The sequence below is a fragment of the Octopus bimaculoides genome, chromosome Z (genome assembly GCF_046866305.1).
Source record: "Octopus bimaculoides isolate indiv1 chromosome Z, ASM4686630v1, whole genome shotgun sequence".
Taxonomy (NCBI): domain Eukaryota; kingdom Metazoa; phylum Mollusca; class Cephalopoda; order Octopoda; family Octopodidae; genus Octopus; species Octopus bimaculoides.
Genome location: NC_142944.1, coordinates 8,018,182 through 8,030,681, shown reverse-complemented (window position 1 = coordinate 8,030,681; position 12,500 = coordinate 8,018,182). Strand labels below are relative to the sequence as shown.

Sequence of the window (12,500 nt, the reverse complement as noted above, 5' to 3'; positions counted from 1 at the left end):
CAAAGAGAACAACATCCAGTCTCAGCTGTCTTACTCCCAGCTGTATCAGTTCTCCAACAACACTGCTGCAACCAACACGTTATCGATTGCTGAAGAACACATTGCTACCACGGAACTCAACTCTGGCGCAAATTCAATATCGTTAAATTTTGAATCTAACTCTGCAGCTGAGCAAAAAAGTAGGCATGAACAACAACAACAACAACAACAGCAACAATTAGAACAGCAACAACAAACTTTAATCCAACAACAGCAACAAACTTTACACCAACAACAACAACAGACTTTACAACAGCAGCAGCAACAACTTCAACTTACACAACAACAACAACAACAACAACAGCAGCAGCAATCATCGCAACAACAAACACAGCATTCTGGATTTCAATCCGTACGTCAAGTTACAATGTCTTCACTAAAAAATGAAAACAACAACATGGAAGAGCTTTCTAAGCATAATATAAACAAGGACCCTTATATGTTTTCAAGTGGGAATGCTTCTCTCTTCTCATTCCCCCCAGGTAATACACTGCCCTATGACAACACTTTGCCTGATGATTTAAGCCATCGTTCTGGCACCGCTGGTCAATTCCAGCCAATTGGATGTGAGGACGAAAAAGACAAAGACCGACTTCTCTCTGAACTCGATGGAAGCACAGAAATGAAATCATTGAGTTCTATTCTGTTATCTGATTCTAGATCCTCATTGATGGATTTGGCAAGCCGAGCATTAGATTTGAATCAATTCAACAAAAACTGTGATGATCACAAACTTCAGCGCTCAAAAAGCGAGGACCATACTTTCATGAGGCCCCAGAATCGCAGTGAAGACGTCCCTTACAGACCACGAAGTCGAAATGAAGACCCTGTCACTAGTAGATGGCGTAACCAACCTGAAGAACAGTTGAAATCTGAAGGTGCTGGCATTTTCCGAAATCCAAACCTTGGAACAAGTCCGGTGAGAACAAAACGAAAACACCGACCTGCGCCACTTATCATACCGCCATATGTGAGCAATAGTGGTTTTCAGAGTAGACTCAGGTCCCCACGGGTACGTGATGGAAATGAAGTCCGCACTCTTTCTCCTCCTCCCTATACACCTCCCCCCATGCTTAGCCCAGTCCGAAGTGGACCTGGTCTGTTCTGCAATATTCAAACATCTTATCGACCTGTTTCACCCAGGTTAAGCTCAAATATGAGTGCCCGCCTACCAATCTTAAACCGACGAAGTAAGTATTTTGGTTTTATTTTTCCAGTTATAAGATTTTTTTAAAATTTTTTATAGATATGTATTTATTTTACACTTTTTTTTTATTTAACTAATTAAGTATATAAATATTAATGACTGTATAAACCATACATTTAGATATAAATCATTATCAGATTACATGACATTTCATTAATTTAAGAACATTTAAACTGGCATAAGAATCATGTTTGGTTTATGAATGCAGTTTCCAAGTGAATTTTATTTTCAACATCCAGCTTCCATACTGGCAAGGGTTGGATGGTTTGACAATCTGATGAGATGAAGGACTGCATAGTGTTTCAGTATGGTACCTGTGGGCATTCATCTGCAGAAACCATGACAAAGTTGACATTCATATGCGATGCTGTGCTTCAACTTGTAACGACTTTTCCAAACTGCCTGACTTGACCCCATACCATCATCAAAGCCAGATATTAAGTGATGACAAATCAACAAATGCTCAGAAATATTGGATTATCAGGTTGGACATGTTATGAATAAAGTACGAGCAAAAATTCCCTTCGGTCATGAATGACCATGAGACTGCACCTAGAAAGTTCCCTTCCAAAGCATAAGTCTTGGCAAGGTTGTCTATGGAAGGCCAGCAGTTGCCCATGCATACCACCCTCCCCTCTCCACACCACTGATGTTATCCAAAGGAAAGGCAAAGGTCGATACAGCTTGGCACTAGTAATATCGCAGCTCATTTCTACAGCTGAGTGAACTGGAGCAACGTGAAATAAAGTGTCTTGCTCAAGAACACAACACAAAGCCTAGTCTGGAAATCAAACTCACTACCTCATGATTGTGAGCCCAATGCTCTAACCACTGAGCCATGTGTCTTCACTTATGAATATTTATTAATAGGCATAGATAGAGCTGAGTGATGAGACAATATACTTCACAACAGTGTGACTCCTGCTATTGTCTCAGGCTAACCATTGTAGTGAAATTGATCAATGGAAGCCATGTTTTATATATGTGTTTGTGTGTGTGTGATAGAAAATGGAGTGAGTGATATTCTTTATTTTAGATTATTGAAATTGTAGTGATTTTAAATAAAGAATATTGTTCACCTCATTTTCTATCATTTATCTACTTTGGAATTCCTGATGTATATTCAGTAGCCAAAGCATTTCCACTGTATGATGACATCCAGTAGCCAATAGTTGTGGACGAGCTTTGCATAGCATACAAGGTTTTTACCCAAATCCTGTTTAACTTAAATTTATATGCACACGCATGTGTGCATGAAAGGTGTTATTTCTGCTTCTTGCATGGAATCATCTGAACAGTCAAAGAAAACCCTATTTTCATTTAATCTGATGTCTTGTAGCTCTGCAGTCTCCAACCAGTAGAATAAAGCTTTCCTTATTTATAAAACAGGAAAGGATCAATGGCAGGATGACTATCTGACTGTAAAAATACTGCTTCAAATAAATATTCATCCATCTTGTGCCAGCTAGGAAAAAAATGGTTGTCATGATTATAGAATTATCAAAATATTCAAAGAAAAAAATATGACTGAAAAAAATTTGGAAAATGAATGTTCATTTTCCAAATCTTTTTCAGTTTTTTATTTTTATTTGTTTACTAAATAACTGTCAAATGTTTTAACCCTTTTGTTACTAACTCGGCTGAAACCGGCTCTGGCTCTGTAGTACAAATGTCTTGTTTTCATAAGTTTTGAATTAAAATCTTCCACCTAACCTTAGTCACAATTTATGTTCCTAACACTAGCTGAATGATAACTAAGTTATTTTACTAAATTCTTTGTTATATTTAAAATTAATTGAAAGAAACACAGAGCATCTCAAACAAAATACAGTAACGAAAGGGTTAAATGGTTTGACATTTAGCAGGTGACATATATGAGACCATAAAATAATTTGTATTACACATAGAACCACGTTATATTGACAATCTAAGCATGGTAGTTTAATAACTTCATTATAAATATTAAGAGGTCTATTTAAACTATATTTAAACTATATTTTTGCAAGATGTTTAATTACTTAACAAGATTCTTTGTAATTGTTTAATTATGAAAATATAAATGAAATCGTACAGTTTCATTTACCAAAACAGCAAGTATTGGAACCCCATCTCAAGAAACGCCAGCCAGTGATGAAACGACAGAAACAGAAGCACCTCCAGAAACAGATATATTACCGTAAGTATTCTTCATCATCGTCTAATGTTTGTTTTCCATGCTGGCATGGGTTGGACGGTTTGATATGGAGCTGGCAAGACCAGGAGCCACACTGGGTTCCATTGTACGTACATAGGGTAATGGGTAAAGACCCCTTTCAGTCATGAATGATCATAGGATTGCACCTAGAAAGTTTCTCCCCCAAGGCACAAGTCCAGGCAAGGTTGTTTATGGAAGACCAGCAGTTGGTCTTGCATACTAGCCTCCTCTCTCCATGCCACCGATGTTATCCAAAAGAAAAGCAAAGACCAATACAGCTTGGCACCAGTGACATTGCAATTCATTTCTAAAGTTGAGTGAACTGGAGAAACATGAAATAAAGTGTCTTGCTCAAGAACACAACACACAGCCCAGTCCGGGAATCAAACTCATTACCTCATGATTGTGAACCCAATACTCTAACCACTGAGCCATGCAACATGTTTTTAACACACCATGGGGCTATGAAGAGATTTTATCTCAGACAATTCCACAGCATCATGCCTTCTAATGGTGTTTATACATTTAGTATGATAAACAGATGTCGATATGAATTTGCTTATTTCACTAAAGTCCTCAAAAACTAACAAATAAATTACTAACTCTTAATCTTGTACGTCTTGTTTTAAATCAAATGCAATCAATGGCAAAATTTGTTGTGTCTACTTTTGACTCTTAAAATAGCAAAACCAAATTATTTCTCAGGATTTGTAAACTTAAATTGGCCTTTTGGATTTTTTTTTTTTTTTTTTTTTTAATGTAGCCATGTTATTATGAATTTTTCCTTTTTTTTTTTTTTTTTTTCTTTTTTCAGACACGTGAATATTGGATCAAATTACCAAGCAGAATTACCACATTTTACTAGTGAGTATTTCTAGCTCTTGTTATTGATTTAACACTAGTTTTTTTTTTAATTTTTATCAACGGCCAATTTTGGAATTGTATGAAATCATACAAAAATGTGAAATTTTGCAACGTTTTTTTTCTGTTTCTATAGAATTATTCTGAAATCAAATGCTTCAAACTCTTTTGCTTTAACCCTTTCAATGCAAGGTTTTTATTTAACCTTTTCGTTATCATATTCCTGTTGAAATACACTGGCTTTGATTCAATTAGTTTTTAAAATAACGAAGAAGTTAATAAAATAACTTTGTCATTATTAAACTGGTGTTTTGGAACATAAACATGAAATTTCGATGGAAGGGTTTAATTTGGATCGCTTTAACCCTTTTGTTACCATATTTCTGTAGAAATACATCCTCTTTGTGTCAATTAATTTTGAAAACAATGCAGAATTTCTTAAAATAATTATTATTCTGGTTCTTGGAGCATAAATTAACATAAAATTTTGATGCAAGGTTTTGATTGAATCATATTAATTACATTGAATTAATTATACACCTGATAGCAGTCATTCCTCTCTAAGACTGTTTACTTATCATCATCATTGTTTAACGTCCGTTTTCCATGCTAGCATGGGTTGGACATTTTGACTGAGGACTGGTGAAATCAGATGGCTACACCAGGCTCTAATCTGATTTGGCAGAGTTTCTACAGCTGGATGCCCTTCCTAATGCCAACCACTCCGAGAGTGTAGTGGGTGCTTTTACATGCCACCGGCACGAAGGCCAGTCTGGTGATACTGGCAACAGCCACGCTCAAAATGGTGTATTTTATGTGCCACCTGCACAGGAGCCAGTCCAGCGGCACTGGCAACAACCTCGCTCGAATGTTTTTTCATGTGCCAGTATTGTCAAATAAAACTGTTTCAACTGAGAATTCAATCAGCATCAAAGACTATTTGACTGAGAGTTTACCAAAACACCTTTATGGAACATGCATAAAATCTTTTACAAAATCTGCAGTGTTGAAATTTGAAATACTTCTTTAGAAGTTTGACATATGCAAATCTAATTCATGGATTTCCCCAGAAAATATATAATCCTAAACATTCTGTTTTGTTCAGGTAATCGATTTGAAGTTTCAATGTTGGAATCAAAAGAGGACCTTTTGTGGCATCCAAGAATACTGGATGATAAAAATGAAGAAGATGGTAAAAATTCTAAATTTATAATTTTGAACAATCTAACCTTTCATAATGTAATAAATAATTTTGCCCATAGGAGGTAGTATTTTTATAAAGATAACCATTACTCTGTAATAGGCAACTTTTCACAATGTATACGAGCAGCTCTTTGCTTCTGTAAACTGTTTTTAATATCTATATAGGCAATAGTTGGCTATGTGGTAAGTAGCTTGCTTACCAGCCACATGGTTCTGGGTTCAGTCTCACTGCATGGCACCTTGAGCAAATGTCTTCTACTATAGCCTCGGGCTGACCAAAGCCTTGTGAGTGGATTTGGTAGATGGAAACTGAAAGAAGCCCATCGTATATATGTATGTGTGTGTGTATGTGTTTGTGTGTCTGTTTGTGTGTGTTTGTACCCCTAACGTCCCTGTAACTTAGCAGTTCGGCAAAAGAGACTGATAGAATAAGTACTAGGCTTACAAAGAATAAGTCCTGAGGTCGATTTGTTCGACTAAAGGCGGTGCTCCAGCATGGCCACAGTCAAATGACTGAAACAAATAAAAGACTAATAGTTGTGAAGGCACATGGCTCAGCATTTAAAGCATTGGGCTCACAACCATGTGGTAGTGAGTTCAATTCTCGTACCAGGCTGTGTGTTATGTTCTTGAGCAAGACACTTTATTTCATATTGCTCCAGTTCACTCAGCTGTAGAAATGAGTTGCAACATCACTGGTGCCAAGCTGTATCGATCCCTTTGCCTTTCACTTCGGTAACATCAGTGGTGTGGAGAGGGGAGGCTGGTATGCATGAGTGACTGTTGGTCTTCTATAAACAAACCTTGCCTAAACTTTCTAGGTGCAGTTCCGTGGTCACTCATGATAGAAGGTGGTCTTCTCTCCTCTCAGTCAATTGTTGATACTTTAATATGAGCAACTGTTAACATATTTATATATAGATAGGTGCAGGAGTGGCTATGTGGTAAGAAGCTTGCTTAACAACAGTTTGGTTCTGGGTTCAGTCCCACTGCTATAGCCTTTAGCTGACCAAAGCCTTGTGAGTGGATTTGGTCGACAGAAAACTGGAAGAGGCCCATCATATATATATGTGTGTATTTATTTGTGTGTCTGTTTGTCCCCACCACCATCACTTGACAACCGATGTTGGTGTGTTTACATCCTCGTAACCTAGCGGTTCAGCAAAAGATACCAATAGAATAAGTACTAGGTTTACAAAGAATAAGTTCTGGAGTCGATCTGTTCAACTAGAGGCAGTAGTGCTCCAGCATGACTGCAGTCAAATGACTGAAACAAGTAAAAGAATAGTTATATTTTATATTATTTCAATATATATGTGTGTGTATATATTATATATATATATATATATATATATATATATATATATATATATATATATATGTATGTATCATTGTATCAATCAGGCTATTAGATTTTGTTATACACTGCTGACCACAATGCACTTCCTTGTATTGTTATAGCTGTCAAATGATGCCATCATGCTGGCTAGGCAGGCAGACCCCCCCCCCCCCCCAATGGAATGCTTGTCCATCACAGGGTTACTTATTATCAGCTGAGTGGACTGGTGCAATGAAATGTTTTTTCTCAAGGGTTCAACACATTGTTTCTCTGGGAATCAAAACCATGACCTTGCAGTCATGAGTGCAACTCCTTCACCACTAGACCACATGCCTTCACACAGACATCATTATCGTTTAATGTCCATTTTCCATGCTGGCATGGATCGGACAGTGCTTGACAGGAAATGGTAAGCCAGAGGACTGTGCCAAGCTTTACTGTCTGATTTGGCCTGGTTTCTATGGGTGGATGCCCTTCTTAATGCCAACCACTTTACAAAGTGGACCAGGTATTTTTCACATGGCACCAGCACTAGTGAAGTCTGCTTTGGCCTGGTTTTATAGCTGGATGCTGCCCTTCCTAATGCCAACCACTTTACAGAGGGGACTGGGTGTTTTTCATATGGCACGAGCATCAGCGAGGTCTGCTTTTGTCTAGTTTTATAGCTGGATACCCTTCCAAATTCCATCCACTTTACAGAGTGGACTAGATACTTTTTGCGTGGCACCAGCACCAGCAAGATCACCAAGTAATTTGCAAGACAAAGATCTTTGGGAAAGTATTGAACAAAACCAAATTTCCCTAAACTCCTTATTATCTATACATAAAAGGAAGGACACATTGATTAATATAGTCCTGGTAAATACTATGTCTCAATAAAAGACATGATGGTTGCTGCTACATCTTTGATCATGAGTCTGCCCAACCAGAATAGCCTGGCACTAAAAAACAACAACAACAACAGCAGTCAATCAAATGAATGAGGGAGCTTCTATGTGGTCATCCAATCTGCTAGAACTAGCAGCCAAATATTTTTCCATATAATATTGTGTTAGAAAAACAATGAAGGATATTAGATAATGTAGCCCTATGTACACTGTTTTAAAAACAAAAGCAAAACAGGATGATTACAGCTGAAATATCTTTGACTGCAAGTCTACCTGATCAGTCAGTACTACACATATCAATATTTACTGTTTTGTTCAAATGAAAGGAACTCAGTTTAATTCTTTCTTTACACTTTCTTTGCAGTCCAGTGCTACCAAAATCTTGCAAGTTCCTCTGCTGTTAAAGGAAATGGATCAAATGTTGAGTATGCCATGCACCTTCTGTTCATAGCACGAGGAGATATTCAGGTATGTAGACATTCATTCTTAACAATTTGCCTTTATTTACCATTCTTTTATGGTTTGCTTGTTTATCACTTTATTCCCCTCCATCGAAAATTGATAGCCGGGCTATTATTATTATTATTATTATTATTATTATTATCGTTAGCAGCATTTCATCTGTCTGCACGTTCTGAGTTCAAGTTCCGCCAATGTTCCTTTCATCCTTTTGGGGGTCAATAAAATAAAGTGCCAATTGAATACTAGGGTTGATGTAATCAGCTATTCCCCTCCCCTAAAATTTCAGACTTTGTGCTTATAGTAGAAAGGATATATTATTATTATTATCATCATCATCATCATCATTGGCAGAATCATTAGCGTGCCAGCCAAAATGCTTAGCAGTATTTCGTCTGTCGCTACATTCTGAGTTCAAATTCCACCAAGGTCGACTTTGCCTTTCATCCTTTTGGGGTCGATAAATTAAGTATCAGTGAAACACTGGGGTTAATGTAATCAGCTAGTCCCCTCCCACAAAATTGCGGGCCTTGTGCCTACACCAGAAAGGATTTGAGAGAAATTTAGCTCTTATTTATAGAAGGTCAAGTAATCACATTGAAGAGCTCACGTTGCTTGACAGATGGTTGGTTAAACAGTAGTGAGGGCCTCCAGCTGTGAACATTTTTATATCAGCTGTTTACATTCCCCGACTTTGCTTATAAAATCGTTAATTACAAGTTCTATTGTTTTAGCTTTAAATTGTAATTATAAAATGTGTCATTTATATGCAAAAATTGAATATACTGAAAATCTTTGGTTTCTTTTTTTTCTTTTTTTTTTCTCTCAGAATGCACTGCTAATGTTGATGGGAGATGTTCCTAAACTGCCAAAGAACCATCCTCTAATGTCATTTACATATCAAGGTAAGCATTCATGAAATGTGTGTTGTATGCATATTTTTTTAAAAGTTTATATACCATGTTTTCTGAACAGTAACATCGTTACTTACTTTTTTTATGAGCCAGTCACTGACCCAATACATTTCTAATGGCAAAAATGACAAGGCCATATCCAAACCAGGGCTGCCTGACTGGCTCCCATGCTGGTGGCACGTAAAAAGCACCCACTACACTCTCGGAGTGGTTGGCATTAGGAAGAGCATCCAGCTGTAGAAACATTGCCAAATCAGATTGGAACCTGGTGCAGCCGCTGACTTTCCAGACCTCACTCAAACCATCCAACCCATGCCAGCATGGAAAACAGATGTTAAACGATGATGATGATGTTTTATATTCGAATTGGCCTGATCCAACCTCTCATCTTTGCCCCACAATGTCATTCTAAAAGTAAACAATCACATCATTGACATTTCAGTGTCACACACTAATGCATGATTAATTCAAATCAATATGAATAAATAAACATTACATTTGACTGAGTGATCTGAACAGTAAAGGGTTGAGACTCTTCAATTAAGGAGCCTTGTGCTGCTGACTCAGAAGATACCAATCTTTTTTTTTTTTTTTTTTTTTTTTTTTTTTTTTTTAATGGTGTTGAGATTGAATGGATAAATAACAGTTAGCATAGAAGAGAAATGGTGTGGAAGAGAGCAATATGGCAGCTCGTGAATGAAATGGGAGCGGGTGGAAGTTGGTGGGTGAAGGAGAGATGTGACCTTTATTGTATATATATTTATTAATGAAAGAGAGTGTAATTAAGTTTGAATCATCATCATTGTCTGACATCCATGTTCCATGATGGTATGGGTTGAACGGTTTGACAGGATCCGATGTCCAAAGAATGCATCAAGCTGCAGTGTCTGCTTTGGCATGGTTTCTATGACCGGATGCCCTTCCTAATTGCTAAATCCACAGCATGGACTAAAATCTGTTAGAGAAAGAAACAATGGTATACAAAAAGAAGGGAGAAAGAGAGAGAGATGCAAACATGAGAAAAAGAGTAGTTTAATAAAAAATAAAAAAAACTCTTTCGTAAAAAAAATTGGGAGGGAGAGTTTTAAAAAATCTATATATTCATCCAAGATTCTTTTTGTTTTTCCACTTTAGAGAATGACGACTGGACAACAGAAGAAATTGAGGCTTACAATGCAGCGTTGATGAAATGTGACAAAGACTTCTTCAACATCGCAAAAGTGGTAAGGTTGATTTGTCTATTTTAATAAAACTTCAGCACTGTTGTTACTGTTGTTGTTATTGCTTAGTGGCATTTATTCTTGTTTTACATCCTGAGTTCAAATTACACCAAGGGCAACTTTACTTTCATCCTTTCAGGGTCAGTAAAATATGTACAAGTCAAGCACTTGGGTCATCGTAATTGACTGGCCATCTGCCAAAATTGTAGGCCTTGTGCCTTTAGTAGAAATAATTATTACCTCTGCCTTAGCGAAGGCAGAGGTATTGTTTTCAATCGTGTTTGTTTGTTTGTTTGTTTGTCCATGGACAAGATGTCTCAATAACTGCTGGATGGATTCAGATGAAACTTTCAGGGATGTTTGGCCTCGTGACTGCTACGAACTGATTAGATTTTGGGATCGATCCAGTACCAGACAAGGATTCTGGATTATTTCTCCTGCAGTTGCCTTACCAGAAATACAGCATCAGTCATGCTTCTGCCTGGCACAAAACTGAACTGCATCTCATCTAGGCTAACTCTCTCCCTAATTAGTTGGGCTATGACCCTCTCTGTAACTTTCATCACTTGATCCAATAATTTGATACCCTTGTAGTTATTTCTATCTAAAGCATCACCTTTACCCTTGTAGCAGTTAACTAATGTGCTGCTACACCAGTCCTTGGGTATGACTCATTCGTGAACCACCTGATTTACGATGCGGGTAACCCACACTGCCCGATATTTTAAGCATCCCAGCAGTGATTCCTGATGGGTCGGGTACTTTCCCTGTCTTCATATCCTTAATTGCTTTATCTACCTAAGTACTGTCAATTCGGATAGCTGGTCCCTCAATTGGGTCAACCTTTGGCAGACACTCCTCTTCCCATTCATTCTCCACATTCAGCAGTCTTTCATAATGGCTTCTCATTTTAAAAATCATCTCTGGATAATCGTTGAGAGGACATTGGTGTTGCCTTGGCGGAGGTCTGCACTCTCTGAGTGCTCTTGTTAGTAGTGATATCATGTCTCGTTTAATGTTACCTTTGCTAAAGATGAATGCATTTTATTTTTCAGGTGAAGTCGAAGTCTGTGAAGCAATGCATTCAGTTCTATTATTTGTGGAAGAAAGTTTGTCCGGATGAATATAAAAGGCTCCGAACAATTCGTCGTAAAAAGGAAAGTGAAGCTATATACCGTCTAAGAAACCAGCAGCGTGAGGAATCCAATACCGAAGTCCCAGATTTTAAGAGCAATCTAAAAGAAACAGTTGAAAGAACAACTGTAAGTTTATGACATTTAGTTTTGTTGTTATTGGTTTTTTTTTTTTCCTTTTCCCCCAAGGAAGAATGCATTGAAGAATATTATTTCAGGATGGTAGATTGGTAGATGGTTCATACAGTATTTAAGTTACTTTAATTTAGTTGCATTAACCTTTTATCTATTTTGAAATTGCACCAAGTTCAGTGTTGTTTTTTTCATGCTTCCCAGTGGTAGCAGTTGCTGTTGTTGTTGTTGTTATTTAATTCTAGTTTAACCCTTTAGCATTCAAACCGGCCATATCCAGCCAAAATATTCTACCTGTTTTAAGTTCAAAATGGCCAGATCCTACCTCTCACACCTATCCTACAATGTCATTCTAAAAATAAACAGTCTCATCATCAAAATCTCAAAGATACAAAAATAATGCATGATTAATTCAAAACAACATGAATAGATAAGCATTACATTTGACAGTGTAATATGAATGCCAAGGGGTTAAGGCAGGAAGCTGGCATAATTGTTAGGACAACGGGCAAAATGCTTAGCAACATTTTGCCCATCTTTACATTCTGAGTTCAAATTCCACCAAAGCCAGCTTTGCCTTGCATTCTTGTGGGGTCAATAAAATAAGTACCAGTTGAATACTGGGGTTGATGTAATTGACTTAACCCTTCCCCTGAAACTGTGCCAAAATTTGAAACCATTATTTAATTCTAAGTTAAAGGTGGCAAGAGCTCAGATTCATTAGAGTGCCAGAGAAAATGCTTTGCAAAATTCTGAGTTCAAATGCTGCCACGGTCAACTTTGTCTTTAATTTTTGGTGGGGATTGATAAAATAAAGAACCATTCAAATATTAGGGTCTGTATAATTGATTATCATCCCTCCCCACTTATTTCAAGTCTTGTTCTTATATTAGAAAGAATTATTTAACCAAA

At 37.2% G+C, this 12,500-nt stretch overlaps 1 protein-coding gene across 8 annotated transcripts in view; it reads left to right on the top strand.

Moving 5' to 3' along the window:
* The window catches only part of LOC106877586 (uncharacterized), a 339,290-nt gene that overhangs the window by 320,203 nt on the left and 6,587 nt on the right, over positions 1 to 12,500 (top strand). For 7 of the 8 annotated variants that reach the window (XM_089365484.1, XM_089365483.1, XM_089365487.1 and 4 more), the window contains 8 exons: positions 1 to 1,229; positions 3,320 to 3,422; positions 4,255 to 4,304; positions 5,407 to 5,493; positions 8,095 to 8,198; positions 9,019 to 9,094; positions 10,238 to 10,326; positions 11,379 to 11,585. The exon at positions 1 to 1,229 is cut by the window's left edge and continues 323 nt beyond it. In XM_089365484.1, coding sequence (XP_089221610.1) covers positions 1 to 1,229; positions 3,320 to 3,422; positions 4,255 to 4,304; positions 5,407 to 5,493; positions 8,095 to 8,198; positions 9,019 to 9,094; positions 10,238 to 10,326; positions 11,379 to 11,585 — 1,945 coding nt within the window. The remainder of the gene's footprint in view (positions 1,230 to 3,319; positions 3,423 to 4,254; positions 4,305 to 5,406; positions 5,494 to 8,094; positions 8,199 to 9,018; positions 9,095 to 10,237; positions 10,327 to 11,378; positions 11,586 to 12,500) is intronic. The other variant, XM_089365486.1, reaches the window with a different exon arrangement.